At 37.0% G+C, this 19614-nt stretch overlaps 3 protein-coding genes across 3 annotated transcripts; all 3 read left to right on the top strand.

Moving 5' to 3' along the window:
• Nucleotides 1-224: 224 nt before the first annotated feature.
• Nucleotides 225-1496, top strand: LOC116033109. Its single transcript, XM_031275863.1, has one exon. It carries the CDS (start codon nucleotides 225-227, stop codon nucleotides 1494-1496), a length of 1272 nt encoding a protein of 423 aa, XP_031131723.1.
• Nucleotides 1497-1515: 19 nt separating this feature from the next.
• LOC116033108 lies at nucleotides 1516-3774 on the top strand. The gene is made up of 4 exons (XM_031275862.1): nucleotides 1516-1819; nucleotides 1904-2486; nucleotides 2959-3058; nucleotides 3139-3774. Exons 1-4 carry the CDS (start codon nucleotides 1516-1518, stop codon nucleotides 3772-3774), a joined length of 1623 nt encoding a protein of 540 aa, XP_031131722.1.
• A 171-nt stretch (nucleotides 3775-3945) lies between these two features.
• On the top strand, nucleotides 3946-6080 carry LOC116033107. Its single transcript, XM_031275861.1, has 6 exons — nucleotides 3946-4226; nucleotides 4308-4465; nucleotides 5021-5090; nucleotides 5136-5322; nucleotides 5427-5528; nucleotides 5604-6080. Exons 1-6 carry the CDS (start codon nucleotides 3946-3948, stop codon nucleotides 6078-6080), a joined length of 1275 nt encoding a protein of 424 aa, XP_031131721.1.
• The last annotated feature ends 13534 nt before the right edge of the window (nucleotides 6081-19614 follow it).

The following is a 19614-nucleotide window of genomic DNA, read 5'->3' as shown; positions in this document are numbered from 1 at the left end:
TATTGTTTATTTGCCGGCTAAACCGCCTGTGGGTATCGGCACTTGTGTTATCTCCGGCTAAACCGCCTGTGGGTATCGGAGGCTTATGATTATTTGAATTTGTATTGAATGTGTATGAGAATTTCTTCGAATGATTTATGATTCGGTCAAATGTAGTTTTGGTTTTTATTTTAATTAAATGAAATGTAGCATTGAAAAATATTTTACAATAGGTGATAAATAGAATGAGTTCAAATCGTCATTGGATGTATACACGAATTAGAAATGGTCTTCTCACTGAGGAGTTTTTCGCTGGTCTTGAAACTTTCATCCAATTTGCTACTAGTGAACATAGTTCGATGGACGGGGAAAGAATTAAGTGTCCATGTAATCAGCGCAAGTGTCAAAACACCAAGTTTTTAGATGTGCCTACCGTGAAATTCCACTTAGCAAAATATGGATTTGTGTCGGACTACTACGTTTGGCGCTTCCATGGCGAGGCCAATCTGAGGGTAGATGTCGATCAAGATGTTGGTGCCCCATCTCAAATGGCTAGTGAAGAAGCATCTAATGCTTACCATACAATGGTTATGGATGCTGTTGGTCCTGAATTTAATGTGGATGAAATAGAAGAATCGCCAAATCCTGAGGCCCAGAAGTTTTATGACATGCTGAAAGCTGCAGATCAAGAGTTGTGGCCTGGGAGTAAAAAACACTCGCAGTTGTCTCTTGTAGCTCGACTTATGAGCTTGAAATCAGAAAATCACATATCAGAAAAATGTTTCAATCAATTCACTGAACTTATGAAAGAAGTTGCTCCAGAAGATAATCTAGTCCCTGAAAACTTCTACGGAACCAAAAAGCTATTACGGGGCATGGGGTTGCCAGTTCAGAAGATTGATTGTTGCAAGAACAACTGCATGATATATTGGGAGTCAGATATTGATATGACAACGTGTAAGTTTTGTGGCCATCCTCGATTTAAACAAACTTCTCGTGGTGCTACAAAAAGACAAAAAACTAATGTAGCATACAAAAAAATGTATTACTTTCCTCTAGTTCCTCGATTGCAGAGGTTGTATGCATCTAATGCTACAGCAAATGATATGAAGTGGCATGCAAATTCAGTTGAAGATGGAATCATGCGTCATCCCTCAGACTCGCTTGCTTGGAAGCATTTTAACCGCATTTATCCTGACTTTGCATCTGAAATTCGAAATGTCAGGTTAGGTCTGTGCACGGATGGTTTTCAACCATTTGGACAATCAGGGCAGCAATACTCCTCATGGCCTGTGATACTAACAACATACAACTTGCCTCCTTGGATGTGTATGAAAGAGGAGTATATGTTCTTGACCATATTGGTTCCAGGTCCAAAAAATCCAAAAGAGAAGATAGATGTTTTTCTCCAACCGCTTATTGCAGAGTTAAACCAATTATGGGAAGTAGGTGTTCATATGATATTTCTAAGAAGCAGAAAATTTTCAGATGCGAGCTGCCCTTTTGTGGACAGTTAGTGATTTTCTTACATATTCGATGCTATCCGGGTGGAGCACTGCTGGGAGGTTAGCTTGTCCGTATTGCATGGACAAATCAGATGCCTTCACCCTAAAACATAGTGGTAAGCAATCGTGGTTTGACAATCATCGAAAGTTTTTGCTAGCGAATCATCCATTTCGCAAGAATAAGATAGCGTTTTTCAAGAATAAAGCGGTTACAACTGAGGCACCGCTTGTTCGGTCAGGATATGATATCCTTGCAGAGATTGAGACTTTAGGCCTTAAGAAGGTCACTGAATTGGATGCTGCTGAAGTTAATGCATTAATTTCCAAAACATGCGGTTGGAAGAAACAAAGTATCTTTTGGGATTTGCCGTATTGGAGTTCACACTTGGTATGACATAATTTGGATGTCATGCATATAGAAAAAAATGTGTTTGATAATGTGTTCAACACAGTTATGGATGTTACTGGAAAAACAAAGGACACATATAAATCTAGAGAAGAGTTGAATGATTATTGTCAGCGGCCAGAGCTGAAGCGAAACCTTGTGACTAGAAAGTTTCCAAAAGCTTGTTACACACTTGACAAACCGGCAAGGGAAGCATTGTGTGAATGGGTTAGGAATCTCAAATTTCCTGATGGTTATGCATCTAATATGAGTCGATGTGTAGATATGAAGAAGTTGAAGTTGTTTGGTATGAAAAGTCACGATTGTCATGTGTTTATGCAGAGGTTAATACCAATTGCATTTCGTGAGTTGCTACCGCTAAATGTTTGGAAATTTCTTACAGAGTTGAGTTTATTCTTTAAGAACCTTACTTCCACTACAATTAGAGTTGAGGAAATGACGAAACTCGAGAATGATATACCTCTCATTCTTTGTAAACTTGAACGTATATTTCCTCCTAGTTTCTTCGACTCCATGGAACATCTACCAATCCACTTAGCTTACGAAGCAAGGATTGCTGGTCCGGTTCAATATAGGTGGATGTATCCATTTGAGAGGTATGATTTTTATTAGTTCTTTTATATGTTTCCGAACATATAATAAAATTGTGACTTATATATGTCAATTTTGTTTAGATACCTTCGAAGATTGAAAAGTAATGTAAAAAATAAAGCGAAGGTTGAGGGCTCTATATGTAATGCATATTTGGTGGAAGAAGCATCATCGTTCTGTTCATACTATTTTGAGGACCATGTTAGCAAGAAACACAGAAATGTGCCTCGAAATGCGGATAGTAGTGAATATTTAGTTGAGGAACATGAAGAAACTCTTTCTATATTTAAGTATCCGGGTCGAGCATTTGGAAAATCAAAAGCGAGATATATGACAGATGAAGAGTTTAAAGCTACTCAAACCTATGTGTAGTTAAATTGTTCAGAAGTGGAGCCATTTATTGAGTAAGAATTCACTTCTGTTCAATTTTTCTTATGTAATGTGTTATAAATGTTAACCCATTAATTTGTTTTAAAGGGTTTATACTGAGGAGTTAAAGAGGAGTCAACCAAACATTTCCAATAGTACCATCGATGGTAAATTGGAAAATGAATTTGCAAATTGGTTCAATGACTATGTAAGAATTGTATATTATTTATATTGAGCTTGAAATTGTTTAATAAACTTTAACACTTAGATTATGTGTGTATTATACAGGCACATGATCCTTCAAACAATATTTCAAATAAATTTATAAAGGATCTTGCAAAAGGGCCACAAAGATCTGTTAATACCTATTCAGGGTATTATGTGAATGGCTTTAAATTTCACACCATTGGTTATGGTGGAACTAAAGAAACAATGAATAGTGGAGTTTGCATAAAAGGTATAAACTATAGTATAGATGAAAGTGATTACTATGGCCGATTGGTAGAAGTTGTACAAGTTGAGTATCCTAGCTTACCAGTCAAGAGGACAATATTATTCAAGTGTGAGTGGTTTGACCCGACAACCGTGGGCATGAAGGTTCATTCCCAATATAAACTTGTTGAAGTTAATCATAAGCATAGATTCAATCGCTATGAACCATTCGTTCTAGCAATGCAAGCAGCTCAGGTTTATTACTGTACATATCCAAGTTTGCGTCGCGACAAGCTTGACTGGTGGGCTGTGTGCAAAATTAAAGCGAGATCTGAAGTAGAAGTTCCTGAATCATCTATATCTTCTGAAGAATCACTAATACCTCCACCATTTCAAGAGGAAATTACCGACAATCATGATCTCATGCAAATAGATGAAGACCCATCACATTTAAATGACCCAAATGGTGGGGTGATAGAACTTGATGGCTAACATGGTGACAATGAAGATGAACTTGAGTTAGAGGAAGAAACAAATGACTCAAGTAGGGGTTCAGTAAATAGGAGATAGTGATAATGGTACTGATAATTAGTGTTTAGCTTAAATAGTAAATGGTATGTTATATTTATATATGTTATTTAACTTTATTATATTTTATATTAGATGACACGAGGTGGTAATACAACCGGACGCATAAGAGGACGCGGACGAGGTATATCGGTTACACCTTCGAGTTCTAGCCCATCCTCGTTTGCACTACCTTCTCCTGTGGCACCTCCTCCTACTGTGGTGTCTCCACCTATTGTAGCACCTGTTTCTACTGGTTCACCAACTGACTTGCCGATGTCATCACCATCAGACTCTACTGTTCCACCCACATCCTCATCAGTTGAAGGATCATCTATTGGTCCTGATTTGCCTATTGTTCATGTAGAGGATGGGAAGTAAAAATGTAGAAATGTTTTATTATGTTTACATTTATGTGTATATTATTTTATCTTTATTCATTTCTTATATATGAACAGGTTGTTACCATCTCATAAATGTTCAACTACAATGAAAACAATATTCATGCAAAGGATCTATCCTGAAGGGTATACTTGGAAGAATATACCTAATGAGTACAAGGAATCATACTTTGAGGAATTTAAGGTAAATTCACGATATGATTTTGAAAATTGTGGTTAATTCTTGAAGTTAGACTGTTATTAAATTTCTGTCAATAACTTTGCCTTTGCATTTCTTTGTTTGAAGTGAATCTTTGTTTGGCCTTTGCATTTCTTTCAATGCTTGCATGTGTTATCAAATGTGTATATATATATATATGTAAATTGTGATCTTTTTGTTAGTTTATAGACCAAATTTTGGAGGAAAGAGTTACACTTGAAAGAGGAATTGAGGATAAATTTAGTAGTGAATGGAGTTAAGAAAGAGGAATTGAGGATAAATTTAGTAGTGAATGGAGTTAAGGGAAACTTTCTGCTGTGGTTATTTCTGTTGTTTATATTTCTTATCTTACTCTAGTTGGCCTCACTAATTTTTGTTTTAGTTTGTAGTCATTTATTCAGATTTTTCAAAAACTATTAATAATATTTGTAAATCTTTCACATGTGGATTCTTACTTGTGGGTTCTTATTTGTTAAATATGACTGGTTATGCTTTAATACGATATGACATGTAGTCATTAGATCACTTCTTATGTTGTAATCTTATATTTAATGAATTTGTAATGTTACAGAAATTTTACAAGTGGATGCGTCTATTGACCGACATGTTCATAAAGCATTTTTAGCACAAGCAGGCATACGGTATACAGATATGGTCTCAAAATTTAAGTCAAACTGAACTTCAAGAGGGAAGCCAGCTTGTATACATGAAGATACATGGCGCATTTGGGAGGCATATTGGGATAGGCCTGACGTTAAAGCTAAATCTGAGCAACAGCGGAAGAATAGGATGAGTGAGGTGGCAGGACCCGGTACTGGATGTTCCCGACATACTGGAGGATCTAGATCTGCTATTGAGCACTATCACAAATTGGTAATACACTTAATTTAAAAATTTATTTCATATATATATATATATATATATATATATATCTTTACAAATTAAGCATCATTTTGTTGTTTTTGTTTGTTTAATAGCTAGATGAACTTCAAAAGGAGCCTAATTTATTTGAGTGCTTTGAGCATATGCACAAAAAGAAGAATGGTGCGTTTGTTGATGAAAGGTCAAAGAAAATTGCTGTAAGTATAATGTAAAATAGATCAAATTATTATGTCTTTGTATACTTCTTTTATTTTGTAAATTTGTAATTGTAGGAAGAAATACAAGCACGACATGATGCTGCAACGCAAGAGGTGGAAGGGTCAACTGAGCCACCAGTTATAAACATGTCACAGCTGTATGTGGATGTTGTTGGTGGGGTAAAAAAACAGCGTATTTATGGCTTAGGAACCAAGGCATCCTCATTTATCAATGATAATAGTTGTAGTTCATCTGCTACTTCACAATTTCATCAAGATACAATGAAGGAGATGTTAGATACCATGCGGGTTGAGATGGAGGCTCAGATGGAGGCTAAATTACAAGCTGAAAGAACTCAAATGCAGGCTACATTACAAGCTGAAAGAACTCAAATGCAGACTCAAATGGAAATTCAAATGCAAGCTCATATTGCAAGTTTGATGGATGAGTTGCGTCGCAACGGCATCATACCCACCACTTCCACGCCACAACCTCCAACTACTGAAGGACATTCTGTTAATTCAAATGACGAAGACTTGGGAGATGAATAGATTATATTTTTTTAATATATTTGGCAAGTTCAATTATGTTTTTGAATGTTGTTGATGTTGTTTGACACTATTTCTAAGTATTTTGGCAAGCTCAGATTATGCTTTTGGATGTTGATGTTGTTTTTGGAAGTTTCTTAATATTATGTTTGCTTAATATATTTGGCAAGCTCAGATTATGTTTTTTAATATAATAGATTTAATGCAGGTACGTGATATTAATTGTGCGTAATTTTTTTTTATTTTTTTTTAAATTTTAGCGACGGATTATTCCGTCACTAAGTTCAAGCTAAATGAAATTCAATTCAAATAAATTAGCGACCATAGTATCCGTCGCTACATATAACGACGGAAAATAGCGACGGAAAATTCTGACACTCATAATAGCGACGGAAGAATTCGTCGTTAATCCCTTACAAATGTTGACCGAATATCGTCGTACAACGAAATTAGCGACGGACAAAGAGTTAGTATAGCGACGGAATTTCCGTCGCGAGGTTTAGCGACGGAAAATATCGTCGCTAGTCCCTCACAAATGTCGTCAACGAATTGGTCGCCGGACGAACTTTAGCGACGGATGCTTTTCGTTTAGCGAGGGAAATATCCGTCGCAAATTTTAGCGACGGAAAAAAATTGTGTCGCAAAATTCTAGCGAGGAGGGTTTTTGTGACGGACGAAATCCGTCACTAATCCGTCGCTAAACGCTTTAGCGACGGAATTCCATCATTTAGCGACGGAATTCGTCCGTCGCTATTCAGGCCTTTTTTTGTAGTGAAAACCTCTCCCTACGATTCTTGCAACTCTTGCCTTTCAACTTCCTAAATGCCAACACGTATTTGGTTCCCATTCGCCATCCTTGAGAGACACGACACTCGGGGAGTCTTGACTCTTCGTTTTACCACCTTCACCCTCATCACCATACACACAACATCATATACCTAGAATAATCATCTACGAATAACACAAAGTAACGACACCCCGAACTAGAAATAACAAGTGACGGACCCCAAATGTCCGTAAAAATTNATATATATATATATATATATATATATATATATATATATATATATATATATTCTTTACAAATTAAGCATCATTTTGTTGTTTTTGTTTGTTTAATAGCTAGATGAACTTCAAAAGGAGCCTAATTTATTTGAGTGCTTTGAGCATATGCACAAAAAGAAGAATGGTGCGTTTGTTGATGAAAGGTCAAAGAAAATTGCTGTAAGTATAATGTAAAATAGATCAAATTATTATGTCTTTGTATACTTCTTTTATTTTGTAAATTTGTAATTGTAGGAAGAAATACAAGCACGACATGATGCTGCAACGCAAGAGGTGGAAGGGTCAACTGAGCCACCAGTTATAAACATGTCACAGCTGTATGTGGATGTTGTTGGTGGGGTAAAAAAACAGCGTATTTATGGCTTAGGAACCAAGGCATCCTCATTTATCAATGATAATAGTTGTAGTTCATCTGCTACTTCACAATTTCATCAAGATACAATGAAGGAGATGTTAGATACCATGCGGGTTGAGATGGAGGCTCAGATGGAGGCTAAATTACAAGCTGAAAGAACTCAAATGCAGGCTACATTACAAGCTGAAAGAACTCAAATGCAGACTCAAATGGAAATTCAAATGCAAGCTCATATTGCAAGTTTGATGGATGAGTTGCGTCGCAACGGCATCATACCCACCACTTCCACGCCACAACCTCCAACTACTGAAGGACATTCTGTTAATTCAAATGACGAAGACTTGGGAGATGAATAGATTATATTTTTTTAATATATTTGGCAAGTTCAATTATGTTTTTGAATGTTGTTGATGTTGTTTGACACTATTTCTAAGTATTTTGGCAAGCTCAGATTATGCTTTTGGATGTTGATGTTGTTTTTGGAAGTTTCTTAATATTATGTTTGCTTAATATATTTGGCAAGCTCAGATTATGTTTTTTAATATAATAGATTTAATGCAGGTACGTGATATTAATTGTGCGTAATTTTTTTTTATTTTTTTTTAAATTTTAGCGACGGATTATTCCGTCACTAAGTTCAAGCTAAATGAAATTCAATTCAAATAAATTAGCGACCATAGTATCCGTCGCTACATATAACGACGGAAAATAGCGACGGAAAATTCTGACACTCATAATAGCGACGGAAGAATTCGTCGTTAATCCCTTACAAATGTTGACCGAATATCGTCGTACAACGAAATTAGCGACGGACAAAGAGTTAGTATAGCGACGGAATTTCCGTCGCGAGGTTTAGCGACGGAAAATATCGTCGCTAGTCCCTCACAAATGTCGTCAACGAATTGGTCGCCGGACGAACTTTAGCGACGGATGCTTTTCGTTTAGCGAGGGAAATATCCGTCGCAAATTTTAGCGACGGAAAAAAATTGTGTCGCAAAATTCTAGCGAGGAGGGTTTTTGTGACGGACGAAATCCGTCACTAATCCGTCGCTAAACGCTTTAGCGACGGAATTCCATCATTTAGCGACGGAATTCGTCCGTCGCTATTCAGGCCTTTTTTTGTAGTGAAAACCTCTCCCTACGATTCTTGCAACTCTTGCCTTTCAACTTCCTAAATGCCAACACGTATTTGGTTCCCATTCGCCATCCTTGAGAGACACGACACTCGGGGAGTCTTGACTCTTCGTTTTACCACCTTCACCCTCATCACCATACACACAACATCATATACCTAGAATAATCATCTACGAATAACACAAAGTAACGACACCCCGAACTAGAAATAACAAGTGACGGACCCCAAATGTCCGTAAAAATTAAATCAAGTAAATTTTTAGTATTATTTTGAACCCTATCTAGTGGAAACCGAGACGATTTTCCGAGTTGACAAGCCGAGCAAACGTCTAACGAACCAACTTTATGAGATGTGACTGGACAGTGTTTCAAAACACGCTGTAGGACTTGACCATGCGGGTAACCCAAACGTTGATGCCAAATGACTGACGAGGCTCGGGCGATAAGAAAGGCGTTGTGACTATTTGGAAAAAGTAACCGATACAAACCGCCCGAAGTGAATCCCTTAAGAAGTACTGCCCGAGTTGTGCAATCCTTCACTAGAAAGCAATTTTTGTGAAATTCAAAGTAAACATTATTCTCATTAGTAAATTTATAAACTGATAGTAACGAGAGCGATAAATTCGGGACATGAAGAATATTAGACATTTTTAATGGGTGTGACTCAGATGGGATAACCGTGCGACTCACACTAGATATGTCCAAACCTGTACCATTGCCTACTTTCAGAACATCAGACCCTGTGTATGGTTCAGAATGGTCCAGCAGATGAGCGTCCAACGTTGCGTGGGAGGTGGCTCCCGTGTCGGGATACCACGCTTCGGCCGATGCGGTTGTCGACGAATCACCGGCGAACGCAGCATGAGCTTGGTTAGCCAGCCAATCATCATAGCGCCGGAAACAGGTCACCGCCGTGTGACCATGTGATCTGCAAATTTGGCAGCGCGGCACTCCGCCTCTTCCGCCACGACCTGAGTTACCGGAGCCACGGCCCCTCAAATGTTGGCTACCGCGACTACCTGAGTGACGACCGCAAGTGAGCTCTGCGGGACTGGTGAATCAGCAACGGCGAATTCATCCGCATGGATGAATTCCTGGGCCTGTAAATGATCGGCTAGTTAAGGAAGGGTTAACGGCGTCGCGGCTGCGGTGAGGGTGCTCGCCATAGCACGAAACTCCGGGCGCAACCCACGGAGCACGTACAAGATTTGCTCGTCGGCGGAGAGGGGCCGGCCGGCGAGTGATAACGCTTCCACGATCATTTGTGCTTGGCCAAGATACTCCGCCGGCGTGGAATTCCCTTGACGGAGTGTCTAGAACTGTCCAAGTAGACTAAGGCAGCGTGTACGGGACTGCGATGCGAGAGCCGCCGTGATGGAATCCCAAACGGCGCGTGACGTTTCCTTCCCAACCGCCAGGTACATGACCTCACTTGTAAGCGAGGAAACTATAAGCGAAAAGATCGCTTGATCCTGTTGGATCCACGGCAAGTAGGCAGGGTTCGGGATGGCTGGTGTCGCAGCAGTCGCCGGCGCAGCGGCGGGGATGGTGGCGGGTGGGCATGGCAGGGAGCCATCAATATATCCCAACAGACCCTGGTTGCGTAATAGTGGAAGAATCTGCGTCTTCCAGTATATATAGTTGCGGGCATTTAATTTGATGGAGATATGGTGGTTTGCCGATGAGAGGGTGGGAGCCGGTGGCGGAATTGCGGCAATGGAGGGGGTGATCGCTCCCTCACCAGATGGTGTAGCCATCGGAAAAAAAAAAAGATCCGGGTATGTTACGGGAAGGTAGGAGAGGAGAGAGGATCCTAACCTAGCTGATACCAGATGAACGTAGAATATGATTCAATACAACTGAATTACAGAGTCCTAGTACCTATGTGAGAGTTAGCTATAACCTCCCCTATTCTACAGGTACTGAATATTGACTAGCTATTAACTATAACTGTTTAGGACTATATAATATAAAAGTAAACATAACATTACTCACAGTATGTTATAGACGATCAAGTATAACACCTTGTGTATCTATGGTATATATATTTAAGTATGAAATATTAGAATATTGTATACGTGAAAGTACAAAGGTTATAGATATTGGTGTAAAGTAATGTGAGTATTTGGGTGTAAAGATTTTTTATGTAAGATGTGAGATTTGAAGGTTAATTACCATATGTGAGTACAAATCGACGACGTATATTTTATAAAAAATAAAAAAATTACCATATGTTGTCAGTTAATTACTAACAACCGACGTCGTATGGTTTTTTTTATTTTAAAAAATAAACGACGTCGGTTTTTAGTACTAAACCGACATTGTATGTTAATTTTTTTAATTTTAAAAAAAATTATACGGCGTTGGTCAGAAAACCAACGTCGTATCGTTGCTGTACTACGTTTGAAGTAACGACGTTAGAAGAAAATCGACGTTAAGAGAGAGAGAGAGAGAGAGAGAAGTTCAGGTGCGACCGTGCCTTCCCGTGTGGTCGGTGCAGTATACGCCACTAGTGAACAAAATACACCACTAGTATTAGGAATATACAAAACACAAATATGCACCATTAGGTACACATCACCAAAAATACACCACTAGGTATGCAAATATATACCACACAGTGTTTGGAAATGCATAATGTGGTATTTTTGTGCATTTTCATTGTTGTACATTTTCCTAACCGCACCGACCGCACGGGAATGCGCAACCACATTTGAGTAGATTTCTATATATATATATATATATATATATATATATATATATATATATATATATATATATATATAGAGAGAGAGAGAGAGAGAGAGGCGTCATTAGGTGTGACCGTGCGGCCTATTTTTAACCATTAGATCAAATTAAGTCATCAAATCAACGCGCAGTATACATATGTTACAAAACACACCATTCTACGTACTAAAATGCAACAGAGGACCGATAAAACACACCATTCCACACTATAACCAAATGCACCTATTCACTTAAAATTCATCAGTATACGTGATAAAATGCATCATTCTACGTATTAAAATGTACCACAACGTGCCTCATGTCAGATTATAAGCAAACACTATTTACACATATTAGAAAACATGTGCTAAAATATGCACCATTCTACGTATTAAAATGCATCACAACATGTGTTAAAATGCACAATTCCACTTATTGAAAATCCCCATTCCAGATTATAAACATGCACTAATACACTTATTAGAAAACATGTATTAAAATACACATCATTCAACGTATTAAAATTCACCAGAAGACGGATTAAAACACACCATTCCACAACACACTTATTAGAAACACATGTGTTAAAATACACACCATTTTACGTATTAAAATGCACTAGATGACGTATTAAAACACACCATTCCACAACATAGTTACACACCATTCTACGTATGAAAATGCACCAGCTGATAGATCAAAACACACCATTTCACAACACAGTTAATGCACCAACATACGTAATAAAACGCACCACATCATGTATTCAAACGCACCACACTATGTACTAAAATGCACCATTTCAATTCAGTTAATATAGATACTAAAATTACTATAATAACCCCACTTAAACATACACGAATTGCAGTTGGATTAATGAAATCGGACGACATAGATTAGGCCGCACAACCGCATGGGAGCTCCCTGTCGATATACATACTAAAATTACCATATATATATAGGGGCGTGCTACCATGCGAACTGCCGCCCAACAAAGAAATGAGAACACTTCACAGCCATCCAAGTGTCCAGATCAACGAATCAGATGTAATTTTAAAAAAACGACGCGGTGGCATTTTCGTAAATAACTGGAACTTTGTTGCAAGTAATTGTGTTATAAGTGCAACTAGTTTCACTTACAAGTGCACCTATTTTCACTTACAAGTGCAAGTAATTTACCTTGTTAATATTCATGCACCTATTTTCGCAAATATTTTCACTTACAAATGCAAGTAATTTACCTTGTTAATATTCATGCACCTGGGTGCAACCTAGGTGCACCTAATTATAACATTAGGTGCACATAGTTATAACATTAGGTGCACCTAGTTATAACATTAAGTGCCATTAGTATTGATGCTCAGTGTATAATTCACTTGCACCTGTAATACATTTTACTTGCATCTGCAATACATTTTACTTGCACTTGTGCACATATTTTCACTTACAAGTGCAAGTAATTTACTTTGTTAACATTCATGCACTTGGGTGCAACCTAAGCGTGCACCTAGTTATAACATTAGGTGCACTTAGTATTGATGCTCAGTGTAAACTTTACTTGCACTTGTAATACATTTTACTTGCACGTGTGCACCTATTTTCATTTACAAGTGCAAGTAATTTACCTTGTTAACATTTATGCATTAGGGTGCACCTAAGTGCATCTAGTTATAACATTACGTGCACCTAGTTATAACGTTAGGTGCAACTACATTCTGGACACGTGGCGCGCAGCGATTCGTCCGCAGTTCTCTCCTGGGCGGCCCGCAGGCACCTGAACGACATCTTATATATATATATATATATATATATATTGACTCATATGTGGCCTGAAGCTCCCATGCAGTTGTGTGACTACTTTTTTGTCGTCGGATTGGAGTAATCTAACATCCCACTTTTTCCACTTAAGAAAATACGGGTAAAAATTTTATATACAATTCGAATACAACAGCGGAAACATACAACAACTTAAAGGAAAAATGGGTGCTATGCCATGTTCGAGTATCTCACTTATACTCAAACGCAAAGGCTAAAACTACTTAACCTAAACCACCAAAAATCTTAGACTAATACAAGATGAATTCTAATGGATTTAATTACAACCTTTATAAAAATTTAACGCAAATCACTCTCATACCAATGCCACGTAATCCATACCTGCAAAATGACTAAAAGGGGGGAAAACAGTATCAGCGCGACGGCTGGTAAGACTTACTCCACCCCGTGAAATATTTTACACATAGCACATAACACCTTGGAGCACATAATTTCATATTAACCCCATAGGATATTTTTATACTCATCCACATAATCATTTTTTATCCATTAGAATATACTCATTCTCAATTCAACCACATAATAATTTATCATACTTTACGATTTCACGTAACATTCCAAAGTAATCATATAATTATTTGATTCCACATAATTCTCCAATTTCATAACATAATAACCAAAGAGAGAATTTCAACTCTCAAAATAAATACCAAAGGGATAATTCCAATCTTTCAAAATAATTACTAAAGAGAGAATTCCAATCTCTCAAATTAACCACCAAATAGAGAGTATCATGAACTTTCACAATCACCACCACGGATTATCATATGTCCAATAATAATCAGTATATACAGTGTCAAGGAGGAATGAATCCAAATGGAGAGTTTCAAACTTCCAAACCAATACCAAATCCAAAGCCAACCAGACGAATTCACGAAATCCAAACCAATACCAAACCAACCGGATGAATCCACGAACCGGTGGCCAAAACAAAATAGAGAGATCTCAACTCTCACTAAGGGTCAAATAAGCCCTCCAACTACTCTCATATGTGCAATTAAGTCCTCCAACTTGAAAAAGATTCAATTAGATCCTTAAACTCAAAAAAATAAAGCAATTAACCCCTTGTTACTTGCTTTTACAAGTCATTTGCAAGTTAATGCTATTTCATACTTTAATATTATTATTTCATATATTATTTTTATTAAAAAGAATATAGTTTTTATTGCTACTTCACATGTCGTCGCAGCCATAACATCAATTAATTTGGAAGAAGGTTAAGTTGGCCTTCTTCCAGGTCTAGAAGATGGCCATGGCTGCCTTCTTCCAAATTTGGAAGAACAGCCATGGCGTGACCTTCTTCCAAATTAATTGATGCTATGGCTAAGGCGACATATGAAGGTCACGCTAGCCTTTTTCCAGATCTGAAAGAAGGGCAACGGCGACCTTCTTCCAAATGTGGAAGAAGGATGTGACGTCATCCTCGGGGAAAAGGTTGCCATCCTTCGAAAAAAATGGTGGTCGATGGTGGTCCAAAATGTCACGATGCCATCTTTCGGGAAGAAGCGATGCTTGTCGACGACGACGAACAACAACAAATATAAAAGAAGTTTATTAAAAAAATTTGTTATTAACATTATTATTAATAGTTATTTAATTAAAATAAAATAAAAATTTAATATAATATATCATTTTTAAAAATATGTGGATGCCACGCCAGCCCGCCAAATAAGCTTAAAAAATCTAATCAATAAATAATTTACAGGTTACCTGAAGGTAACCTACAAAATCGTTTAATTGCACTTTTATTTTTTGTAAGTTTGAGGTTTTAATTGGAGCTTTTTTGAAGTTGGAGGGCTTAATTACACGTTTAAGTATAGTTGGAGGGCTTATTTGACCCTTTTCCCAAATATATATAACTAAATTTTCAAAATTCACATCTTATAATTATACGTCAAAATTCACTTATTCAATTTCATACCTCAGGTCTATAACCTTCATATTCAAAATATCTAAATACCAATATTTTCCCTTTCATAAACCATATACCAAAAATTTCATCACGAATTCCACCAACATCATAATTTCATTACTTATCATAATCTCAATAAATCAAATAATTTCACCAAAAATCACAAGTACAATAATATGTACACACATCAAATATATTACAAATCCAGATAATATATATATATATATATATCACATATACACATATTAAATAATTTTGATTGGGGTAAATAAATTTTGAATGAACATAAATCTTACCTTAGTATATAGTCCCAACAAACCATTCTCTATACACCAAAATCAGTTAGGATCATTAGCCCTCACTATGTACTTCCTAATCGTTGATGATGAGAGGAGAAACTTGATGATAATGAAGAGGACTAAGCTTTAAATTTTCTTTCTTTCTCTCTTTTTCTTTAACTTTCCCTGACTTCATCTCTCACCCATCCCTCTATCTTTATATACACACGATACAAGCACAAACACACTTTAATAACGGTCACCAATAATTATATATTATTATTGACAACCATTTTTCCAAATTTTAGTTTTCCTTCTGGCCTAATTACCTCTAATCTAAAAACTTAATAAGTCTCAATCAAGGTTATATCCTTGATTTATGTCTATCTTTTTGTATGCTAATAAGTATATACATTTTACTTTAAATGTTGTACACTTCAATGTTATGAGACAAAATTGTCCCTAATACATTCTTGCTATACAAAACTACTCTTACACCTGACGGTAATAATGTGTTACCGGTATGTATTTGAGTACTATTTGAATATAATGTTGATACAGTGTTTGAGTACTTGAGTACAATATTGAGTGCAGTGCTCAGTGTACAAGATGAGTTGAGTGTTGTTTCGTCTAAGTTCAAGTGTCATAAGAAGTGTCCTCCCTCACTATGTGGTCGTGAGTCTTTTTATCCCTTTCAGCTTAGTAACGGAGCATTAATGAGGAGTTGAACGTTGGTTGAACGTTGGACATCAATGCTGAGGAGTTGAACGTTGGACATCAATGCCTAAGGAGCTGAATGCTGAGGATCATCAATGCTGAGGAGCTTAACGTTGGTCATCAATGCTGAGGAGTTGGACCGTTGCGCATTGATGCTGAGGAGTGAGGTGTCTTGGGTAGTAGGTCATGCCAATGGTTCCGGGTCGGGTACCCAATTACCCTGTCAACACCATTATAACACCGCTACTTTTTAACTCCATAATTATTACAATACCCTATATTTATCATATCTTTTTCCTATTCTTTAATTATCATTTTATTAAAATCATTATATAATTAATTTAATTAATTTAATAGTTGATTATATTTTAATTAAATTTCTATGAATGGTAAATCATATATGTGTGTGTATAAATAACATATATTATTTGTGTATATATAATTCAAATTATAAATTTTAATTAATGTTTTAATATTGGGCACGAATTTTCGCGTATCGCGCGTACAAAATACTAGTCAATCAAATAAGGGTGGCTAATTATCCCCTAATCACACCAAATCATAGTAATTTCAAGAAAAAATCAGGAATAGAATTTGACTGTCAGAAATGTTACGAAAATTACTGGGAAGGTGACTAATTATCCCCTAATCACACCAAATCAATAAGTGTACAACCTACATAAAAAATTTCATAACAATCCGAGTAGTAGAAGTATGATTTTCGAATTTTTTTCCAAAACTGGTCCAGAAAGAACAAAAATCCGGACATCACAATTCCAAGGGAAAAAATGTAATTTTTATGTTTTTTTCGAAGATCAAAATTACCAAAAATATTTTATGGATATCAAGTACTATAAGTTTAGGGTCTACCACAAAAATTTCAAGTGAAAAGAAGTTTGGGAAGCATTTTTACCGGCTTAGTCTTTCGGACTGCGCCAAACTAAAATTTTCTGGAATGGAATGGTTAGAAACAATTTTGGCCAAAAATAGAAGTTTTTAACAAAAATGTTGGCAAAATTTCGGGGTGTTACAAGTAATCTAACAGTGGAAATATAATCTTAGTGTTTAGGAAATTGCAATTCGCGTATGTTAAGTGGATGGTGTTAATTTTAGTATCTATATTATGTGAATTGTAATTGTGCATTTTAGTACATAATGTGGTGCGTTTTAATACATGCTGTGGTGCATTTTAATACGAATGTTGCTACATTTAACTGTGTTGTGGAATGCTGTGTTTTAATCCGCCCTCTAGTGTATTTTAATACGTAGAATGGTGTGTATTTTAACATATATTTTCTAATAAGTGTAATAGTACATGTTTATAATTTGGGATGAGGATTTTCAATAAGTGGAATTGTGCATTTTAACACACGTTGTGGTGCATTTTAATACGTAGACTTGTGCATATTTTAGTACATGTTTTGTAATGTGTAATAGTGCATGTTTATGGGAAGACGATAGTTCTGAGGAGGAGTCCGAGGACGAGGAGCCAGAGGACGAGATTGACCGGGAGCATCGAAGGAAGGAACAACACGATCCCTTGGTTTCTGCGCAGCCAGTTGACCCCGTACTTCTCCAGCTGCAGGAGATGCACCGTATGGTCGAGGCAAGGTTCACATCGTTAGATTTGAAGGTAGACCGTGGTTTTCAGCGCCTGGGTTTCATCGAAGCTAAGCTGGGCATTGAGGTTCCGCCGGAGTACTTGCACCCCGGATTGTTTCAGGCTCCAGGCAGTTCGTCGCGAGGTGGTTTTCCAGGTCAGCAAGTTGTTTTTCGTTCGCATGTTAAGGTCTTTGTTTTTTTTTCTTTTCTTTTAACAAGGTAAGGAGGTTAGCTTAGTTTTGCATGCTGTGCATGGTTTGGGTAAGATAGGAGTTTAGGAGTTAGGAGTATAGTATGTTCTTAAGTATAGGTGTGGTTGAGCAATCCTTTCTTTAACCTCCGGCCGATCCTTATTCCTTTAAACTATTCAATCCTAGTTCCCGTGAGCTTTGAGCTTCGGGGACGAAGCTCCTTGTAAGGAGGGTAGAGTGTAATACCTCATATTTAATTCAAGCCTTAAAACCCGGTAATTAATTCTACTGTGTAATTAATTTAATTTAATTGAGCTCCGACCTTTTTATAGAAATATATTTCCCATTCGGAATTATTTATTTAATCAAAGGCCCAATTCCTTGAATTAATTTTGTAAGGGATGTTCAATTCTTTAATTGGACCCTTTCTATTCCTTACAGGTATATTAATTATGTAATGGCCCAATCATTGGAAGGACCATATTTATATCCATTAAATTAATATTGAGTATGGATGACCCATTTCTTACAAATAAGCCCATGTCTTACTTTAATACCCTAATATGATATATACATGATATATGTAATGTTTTTCCCAACTCATATAAAAGTCTTGTACTTGCAACCCTAGCTCTCTTTTCTTTTCCTGCAAAATACATTTCTTCCTACTCTTTCACCTCTAAGAACCCTAAGCCTATCCTACACTTCATCCTTCAAGATTTCCAAGTCAAGATTGCTCTTTTAGGGTCTATAGCACTTGGGTAAGTATTTCTCCTTACGAAGACATCTTTTCTCATCATGTTTTCATAGTCTTTTATAAGTTCTCATTATATTCTTTTGGGGATCTTTCTTGGGAAAAAGATGATTAAGAAGGAGGTGGTGCCTTGTGTGGTGTATTGAGGATTGCTTGGTTGAGAAGAGCTCCAATAGGTAACCATCCATGTCTCACTAAACCTATTTTCACTCATGATCTATGTGTATGATTTGGTGTTGGAATCTTGTGAATTTCTTGGGGTTATAACTTTGTTGATGGTCTGTGAACCTTTATTTGTGGATTGTTGGACTTGTGTTCATCATCCTTTGTATCTAGATGTGTATCAGTAATTCTTGTTATGGATTCCATGATTTATTGACTTCTGAGATGTGTAATTTGTGTATTGTGAGCATGATTCGTATTCTGGAATGATTCATTGCATATTCTGTTCTGTCTGGGAGTTCTGGTGTATTGAGGATGCACTTACGGTGCACATTGGCGGTATAATGTGTCCCGCCAATGTGTTCCGCAAGTGTACGAGCAGAATGGTGTGGCGGGGAAGTGTGGACCGTGAGTTTCTTCCGTGTCTTCGTGCGGTGCAGTCTAACGGACCAGTGCGTTTAGTTGCTGTGTTCCGCTAGGTCAGTTGAGATTCTGATCCAGTGTCTGTTTTGCGGTCTTTGAACTCTGCTTGATTCCTTTTGATGTTGGAATGTGTCTTGAACATTTTGTTGAGTATTCCCCCTTGATTCTTGAGTATTTATTCATGATCTTTAGTAATTCATCTTGACTTATTGAACTAGTATTGTTGGCTTATTCCTTGGTCATCATTCTGAGTATGTACTGTGTTTATATTCTGAAATGAACACTGTTAGTGGGTGATTCTTTGGGAACGAATTTGAGTTGGTATGTGGAAACCTTGACTCCTTATGAGTATTTCCTTATCATGTCGAGTCTTTCATATCC

The sequence above is a fragment of the Ipomoea triloba genome, chromosome 10 (genome assembly GCF_003576645.1).
Source record: "Ipomoea triloba cultivar NCNSP0323 chromosome 10, ASM357664v1".
Lineage (NCBI taxonomy): Eukaryota > Viridiplantae > Streptophyta > Magnoliopsida > Solanales > Convolvulaceae > Ipomoea > Ipomoea triloba.
Note: the sequence above shows the minus strand (reverse complement) of the source record. Positions and strands in the feature narration are given on the sequence as shown.